The following is an 8243-nucleotide window of genomic DNA, read 5'->3' as shown; positions in this document are numbered from 1 at the left end:
TCCCCGCACTAGGCGTCATGTGCGTTCCCAGGGTCCAGCAAGCCCTGTTGCTTCTCTCCGCACTAGCCCTGAGATGCGTGTCCTCAGCCCGGTACCTCCTGTTCCGGCACCACGCACCAGGCCTACGATGCGCCTCAGACGGCCAGAGTCTGCCGTCTGCCCAACGGGGGCCTGAACTGTCCGTCTGCCCAACGCCGTCTGAACTGCCCGTCTGCCCAACGCCGTCAGAGCCTTCCGCCAGACAGGATCAGCCAGAGCCTTCTGCCAGACAGGATCAGCCAGAGCCTTCCGCCAGACAGGATCAGCCAGAGCCTTCTGCCAGACAGGATCAGCCAGAGCCTTCTGCCAGACAGGATCAGCCAGAGCCTTCTGCCAGACAGGATCAGCCAGAGCCTTCTGCCAGACAGGATCAGCCAGAGCCTTCTGCCAGACAGGATCAGCCAGAGCCTTCCGCCAGACAGGATCAGCCAGAGCCTTCCGCCAGACAGGATCAGCCAGAGCCTTCTGCCAGACAGGATCAGCCAGAGCCTTCTGCCAGACAGGATCAGCCAGAGCCTTCTGCCAGACAGGATCAGCCAGAGCCTTCTGCCAGACAGGATCAGCCAGAGCCTTCCGCCAGCCAGGATCCGCCAGAGCCTTCCGCCAGCCAGGATCCGCCAGAGCCGTCCAGCCAGGATCCGCCAGAGCCGACCAGCCAGGATCCGCCAGAGCCGTCCAGCCAGGATCCGCCAGAGCCAGCCAGCCAGGATCTGCCCCTCAGTCCGGTGCTGCCCCTTAGTCCGGTGCTGCCCCTTAGTCCGGTGCTGCCCATTAGTCCGGTGCCGCCCCTTAATCCAGTGGGGTTTAGTTGGGGGGTGGTCATGTGGAGGGGGCTACGGAGGCTGATAGTGACTAAGGTGGGGTGGGGACCACGACCTGGGCCAGAGCCGCCCCCATGGACAGACGCCCACCCAGACCCTCCCCTAGACTGTAGGCTGGTGCGCCCGGAGTTCGCACCTTTAGGGGGGGGTACTGTGACACTCTGGCTCTAGGACTTTTGTATGTGAGCTAGAGTGTATGTTGTTTTGTTGGGGATTTGGGTGTTTTTCTATGTTGGTAGTTCTGTCGGGTGTATTTCTATGTTTGCAGGTCTGTGGGTTGTTTTTCTAGGTGGTTGTATTTTGTAGTCAATGACTCCCAATCGGAGGTAACGAGTGTCAGCTGTCGGCTCGTTATCTCTGATTGGGAGCCATATTTAAACTGTCAGTTTTCACCTTTGTTTTGTGGGTTATTGTTCCAAGTTCAGTATATTGTCACTGTAGGACTTCACTATCGTCTTTTGTTGTTTTTTCGTGGTTGCTTTATAAATAAAGTCATCATGTTCACTCCACGCGCTGCGTATTGGTCCGCTCCTTCCGACGATCGTGACAGTGTCGTCAACTGTCAGAGATGGCCCAACTCTCTGGCTGGTTCTGGTTCTCTGGCTAAAGGAATTGTATTTGGAAGTATTTTTTCAGTCGACTTACAGGAGCAATTAGGGTTAAGTGCCTTGCTCAAGGGCACATCGACAGATTTTTCATCTAGTCGGCTCGGGGATTAGAACCAGCGACCTTTCGGTTACTGGCACAACGCTCTTAACCACTAAGCTACCTGCCGCCTTATGACTAAAGGTACTTGGAAGCTCAGTTGGTTTCTGGCTAAAGGTACTTGGAAGCTCAGTTGGCTTCTGGCTAAAGGTACTTGGAAGCTCAGTTGGCTTCTGGCTAAAGGTACTTGGAAGCTCAGTTGGCTTCTGGCTAAAGGTACTTGGAAGCTCAGTTGGTAGAGCATGGCGTAAAATGCTAAATGCCATATAAAAGAAAGATAGTCTTGAGATCCCAGATTTGGATAAAGCTATTCCAATTGATTGATTGCAAAGTGTAAAACATCTGTCTATGTTTAGCCGCAGGTTGACATTTATTATCATGAATTTTGCCCTGGAGTCAGAACTGAGCGATTTCCGCTAGATGGGCCAGCTGCAAAGTCAAAATTGGCTATATACCAAAGAAATTAATGAAAATAAATAGCTTTTTGGTCTTAATTTAAGGTTAGGGTTAGGCATTAGGGTTAGCAGTGTGATTAAGGTTAGGGTTAAGGTTAGGTTTAAAATCAGATTTGAGGACATTCCCAGCTAACAAAACTACGTTCCAGGACGTGACCACAAAGTTATTTTAGTCCCCACATAAGTCATGATAACGTTATTGTGAAACTTACAGACGATGTTCCAAAATGTATTTCTATCATTCCAATTGTAACGTTATATGAAGACAAACCATAGCTCTAAATGTAATGTTATGAAATGTTCCTAGGATATCTCCAAAATAACATGACATTCAGAACATTTCATGGACTACCAAATAACGTTTTTAATGTTCCCATGATGTCTGTATAGCGACCTGATATTTATAACCTCTATAATACTTATTAGAAACGTTATGAATGTGCCTATAATGTCCCAAACGGGCTATGACATTCACTACCTTTGGAAGACTTAAGGGGAATGTTACAAATGTCTCAGTTACGTTCCTTGTTAGCTGGGTTGTGGCTGTGCCAGCTAGTGACCACTCTGCAGAGCTGCCTCCAGAACAAGATTCATGCCAATAAATGCCAACCTGCTGTTTTGCAATCAGAAGTTGTCCACTACTGGTAGTAGTGGAGAAGAAACCTTGATCAAAGGGTACTGAGATATCGACAACATCTGCAGGATAACTGTCTTCTACTGGTTGGTTGGAATATGTTGGAATCTTGGAGATGTTGTTGGTTGCAGAAAGACTGACTTGAGGAGCACTCCGAGCACAGTGTGTGCGTGTGTGAGTGGGTTTGTGTGTGTGCATGCTGCACGTGTGTAATATAGTGAGAAGTGCTCCTTGGTGGTTGTTTGAGCAGGAAGGAATAAAGCAGCGTTGGCCGATTCTGATAGAAGAGCTCACCCTTAGCAACCGCTGTCCTGTTATTATCAACTGTCTCCTAGCAACTGAAACACAGCAATGATATGGCATTCCATGCCCCCAGTCTATGCAGCTCTGCCCAGCGACTGACTGTGTACTAATTATCAACACGCCCATTATCCGGTTCCTCACTGGCCCAAATACTGTAGACTACTCTGCAGTATTCTGCCTTATCATGGTGTTACACTTCATCCAATTCTAGATTATCAGCAGAAATTCCAAGAGTGTGGACCTTCTCTTCTGCACAAGCACTGTATGGTTTGTGAACCTTGAATATGAAGTAAGGAAAAATGATATTTAATTTACACATGGACAAATGTTTCTGGCAACTGGACTTCATCAGTTCGCCTTCCTTCAGATTCAAGGTTCACACACAGTACAGTGATTGTGCAAAGAGAAAGTCTACACTCCTCGAATTGAAGTGCGGATCTATTTTTCTATTCTGAACCATAAACTAACACCATACAGTGCTTGTCCACAGATACGAAAGCTTACAATGAAGCCAACCCAGTCTTCTCTCCTCCTCCTCCTCCCCTTAGGATCTTCTACAAGGTGAAGAGCCGCAGTGCCCACATGAAGAGCCACGCAGAGCAGGAGAAGAAGGCTGCAGCGCTGAGGCAGAAGGAGGCGGAGGAGAGGGCTGCAGCCCAGGCGGTAGAGGCTGCAACGTTACTGGCCGCGCTGCAGAATGGGGAACTGGAGGGGAACACAGCCGGAGGAGACAGCACAAACGATGACTCATCTGAGGAAGATGAAGAGGAAGATGAGGACTGGCACTAAGACCATAGAGATAGAAAGAGAGCCCACCGCCCTGTCTTTGCCATTATGGCAAGTGCACCCTCGATGTATCTATATGGCTAAGACAGACAGACAGCGCTCTCTACTGGCAGGGTGAGGGGTAACAAAACAGAACAGAGCAGAACTCTGAGGCCTCAGAACCCTAGCGCACTCTAGTGTTCAGCTACGGCTCAAGGGACATTTTACACCCTCTTGTTACGCCTGCTTTAGCAGCATTTCTCTCTGGAAACAAACTGCTTTTTTATTGTTTCATGGAACAGGATCTCCTATCTTGACACTTTCAGGGACAAGTTCTTTCCCGTATTTTCTCCCTCTTCCCTTTAACCTGCTTGTGAAGTGTTCAGGGGTTACCTTGCTCTCAGGCACACATTAGTGTATGAAAGGAAGCCATGCCATCTCTCTCTAATGCCAATACTTTTCTTTCTCCTGTCTGCCATCCACCCCTGGCTTTTTCCTCTTCCTGTCAGCACTTTCAGCCAATCACAACACAGCACACAGACTCATCAGGTGGGAACTATATAGCCACGCCCCCAGCCCAGTCTTTAAAAACTAGAATAGTTTGTGATGCCTGGTAATGCAAGACTACATGCAACCCAGCTTGGCCACCTCTTTCTCTACTCTCTGCTCCCCACTTTGATATGTTATTATGAATAGAAGGACATCAAATGAGTGATTGGGACAATGCAATATTGAAGTTGAAAGGACTTCCAGGTCATGAAAAGCCCAGATAGACTGATGTGGTGGTAACACCGAAGATGGTGGATAAATGAAGATGTCCCACTCAGGCCGTTTACCATTGAAAAAACATTTCAGTTCCGGTCTGCTTAATGGGGTGGCTCTCACATAGGCACCAATGCATTAGTAGCTGGGTCTGATCCGCGTAGGGAGTGGGATGTCTCACTTCCTCTTCCGTCTCTGGTAACACTGCCTGTGCGGAGGCATATCTACATGTGGAGGAAGGAACAGTTTAGAGAACAGAACACACATCGTTGTGTGACTTTCATCCTTTTTCCTGTTTGGGACTTTTTCACTCACTCAAGGCTGCCAAAAGCTTGCACAGATGCGTCGGTCCTCAGTTCACCAAACTGGTTTCTTCTTAGTTTCAAGTGCTGTTCTTTTGGGTTTTCGTTTTGTGAATCCTGGTCCTCCTCACTGTCGATGCCTTTGATGTTTTTAACGCTTTTTATCTTTGGATGAACGACAATCAATTTTACAAAGTTTCTTTTTATATTCAACAAATTACTGTTGCTTTTTTGCTTATTATATCAAATTGTTAATGTTGTTTTTGTTAATAATTGTATTGTTATTAATAATGTCACTGTTCTGTTGTCTCTTGTATTATTCTGATTTTGATTGTTTTTGCGGCAGGTTGCTTTGGAGATCTCTTTCTCATTTGACTGTAGTGTAGGGTTATTTAAGACATTGCTTTCGCTGTCTGTTTTGAACTGTGAGGTTTTAGAATTAGATCTAAAGACAGAGAAGTCGGAGAAGAGAAGAGGTGAGACAGAATTGTAAACGTGCAGTAGATAGAACAACCACGTGATCCCTGATGCCAACACCCCCTCCCCCTTCTTCCTTGTATCCAGATGTCACCCCAATTTAAAACGGTTAAGGTTAGGGTAAGGGTAGGGGTTAAGGTCAGGGTTAGGGTAGGGTTTAAGGTCAGGGTTTAGGGTAGGGACGTCCCAAGGATCCCGGGATAGCACTAACCATATCATTACGGCAGGAGGAAAGAGGGGGGAAAACATGATGATGATGATGATGACTGTTGAATGATGACTTGAATGGGTATGTCCACTCTATTTATTCTATTTCTGTGGGGACATCTATAGTCTGGACTCTTAGAAAAGTATGTCTCTATCTATCTAACTATCTATCTTATTCTCGACATATCTCTTTCTGCCAAGAACCATATCTCTATATTTATTCCCTCTGCCAAGCGCCAGAACACGCTCTATCTGTCGCCATGGCAACAAACAAGCAGGCTGAAGATTCTTCTCCTTAAGCAGTCAGCCACAGTGGGGAGCAGAGAGGAACGGTTCCAATTACCTTACCCAGTTAAACCTACCTGGGCACTATGCACTGTGTGTGTGTCAGAGGAGGCTGGTGGGGGGGGGGAGCTATAGGAGGACGGGGTCATTGTAATGGAACGGTATCAAACATTTACATTTTACATTTTAGTCATTTAGCAGACGCTTTTATCCAGAGCGACTTACAGGAGCAATTAGGGTTAAGTGCCTTGCTCAAGGACACATTGACAGATTTTTCACCTAGTCGGCTCGAGAATTCAAACCAACAACCTTTCGGTTACTGGCCCAATGCTCTTATCTCCTAGGCTACCTGCCACCACTAGAAACTACTTGTTTGACTCCATTCCATTGATTCCATTCCAGCCATTACTCTTATAGCTCATCCCACCAGCCTCTTCTGGTGTGTGTGTGTGTGTGTGTGTGTGTGTGTGTGTGTGTGTGTGTGTGTGTGTGTGTGTGTGTGTGTGTGTGTGTGTGTGATGTGTATGCATTCTGGGGTGTTTGTGAGTGTGTGTATGTATATGCATTCTGGAGTGTTTGTGAGTGTGTGGAATGCCGCTTGCAAGTTTGCATTTTCTAGTCAAATATCACTCTTGAGAGAAAGAGGTTTTATCCTGACTGTTCACTTTTGTTATCTCAATTTATCTCTCCTTACCCTTTTTTAAAATTATTATTTTACTCCCCACAAGATTGTCAGGGGGCATTGTTTTAATACTGTCAAACAGAATTAAGGATGAAATTGAGGGAGGACATGCCACGAACACCAAGAATCTGGAAGCCTTATTCACTTTCATTCAATTAGTTAAGGGAATAAAACACTTTACGTTTCATTTACGTAAAGAATATCTATGAATTAAACTCTTATGAATTCATACTTTGTATGCTATTTTCGTATGGGGTTCATTTCACACTAATGATGTAAAATGGAATAGAATCTCAAGTGCTTTTTACTACAATGTAGCTTATGTGTTTAAATTGGATTTTTACCATTAACCACCTGTATGTTTTTATAATACAAAATGGGGAAAGCACTGTTTATTAAAATGTTACACAATACTCATGAAATAAGTGTTTTGGTCCTTTACGTGTCAGTATCTATAAGATGGCATGTTATTGGTCCAGGTTATTAGACCACGTCTGGTAGTCGATGTTTCATTCGGTGTGCGTCTGGCTCCTGGGTGAAGTTTCCCCTAGTGCAGATCTAGGACCAGCTTCCCCTCCCCCAATCCTAACCCCAACCATTAGTGGGGAAAATGCAAAACTGATCCAAGATCAGGGTCTAGGGGGCAACTTCGCCCTACACGTCTGTTGTTTTACTAAGATCCACGACGTGGCAGTATTGTAGTAGGAATCTTACATGCCTTTACATATCCCAAGCACAAGAGGGCATCATTGTTTTAAATTGTATGTTTCATTTAGCTTTTCTTGTCTTTTTTTCTGGCCTATATAAATACCTTTATTCCAGATTAAGCTAGAATAATGTTATACTATGTACAATACTGGATTTACTCTTTGTAATGTTAGAGTAATTAAGTAAGTTAGACATCTGCTGCTTCTCATTTCAAACTGTGTCATGTGGCTGTGTCATGAGTCGCTGGTCAGATGTGGCTGTTTTGGTGGAACATCTAAACTGGTGGTTGGATGTTGGTTCGGATGTAGAGTTGGTTTGGATGGAGCTGGGTGTGGCTGTTTGATAGTATGTTTTGGATTTATTTATTCCATTTTAGTACGTTTTTCTGCACGTGTTCCTCTTAAATCTTTGTTCCGCTCTTGTAGTTTGTCCTTTCACTCTGTGACATTTTCTCTCTCCCCTCTCGCTGCAGTGAATGTGTTGGACTATTTTGAGCAGTAGTGCTGGACAGAGCTGCAGTAGACTACTAGAACAGAGCTGGCTCAGGAAGACACACAATATTCACAGTCAAAACAAGAACAGTATGAGGCTCAGATGTCTCCTCCATAGAAATAGAATGAATAGAACAGACGTCCCCATTCAAGTCAATGATGGCATAATGGGTGGACTGGAGGCCATTGCGAGTGTACCAATAGAAGCAAAGCAGGAAGTAAAAGCTAGGTTCAAAATATACAGGTTAAGACAAGAGGATTCTAATATCCCATAACTCTTTCCAAGTCCCATGAATTTGTTTATTTTCGAACGCTTCCGCATGAAATTACTTCATTGTCTTAACCTTCCCATCTTCAACCTAGAGTAAACGCAGGAACTAAAAGCAGGAGGTGTACCCATCAATCTGTGCTGTGATTTGTCGAATCAACTCAACTGACATTACAAAAAATACATTCCATCGCATGAGCCACATCAGTTAGCATAATTTGAATTAATATTCTAAATTATTTACGTACAGTACCAGTCAAAAGTTTGGACACACCTACTCATTCAAGGGTTTTTCTTTATTTTTACCATTTTCTACATTGTGTTATGAAATAACACATA

The 8243-nt window shown here is 45.0% G+C and overlaps 1 protein-coding gene across 1 annotated transcript in view; it reads left to right on the top strand.

Moving 5' to 3' along the window:
* Positions 1–5914, top strand: part of LOC121544659 (mitotic deacetylase-associated SANT domain protein) — a 30743-nt gene extending 24829 nt beyond the window's left edge. Inside the window, exon 13 of the mRNA XM_045209048.1 lies at positions 3506–5914. Coding sequence (XP_045064983.1) covers positions 3506–3746 — 241 coding nt within the window. The 3' untranslated portion in view covers positions 3747–5914. The remainder of the gene's footprint in view (positions 1–3505) is intronic.
* Positions 5915–8243: the final 2329 nt, after the last annotated feature.

This window comes from Coregonus clupeaformis, chromosome 29, assembly GCF_020615455.1.
Source record: "Coregonus clupeaformis isolate EN_2021a chromosome 29, ASM2061545v1, whole genome shotgun sequence".
Lineage (NCBI taxonomy): Eukaryota > Metazoa > Chordata > Actinopteri > Salmoniformes > Salmonidae > Coregonus > Coregonus clupeaformis.
The sequence above is the reverse complement of the archived record's forward strand: the minus strand, read 5'-3'. Positions and strand labels throughout refer to the sequence as shown.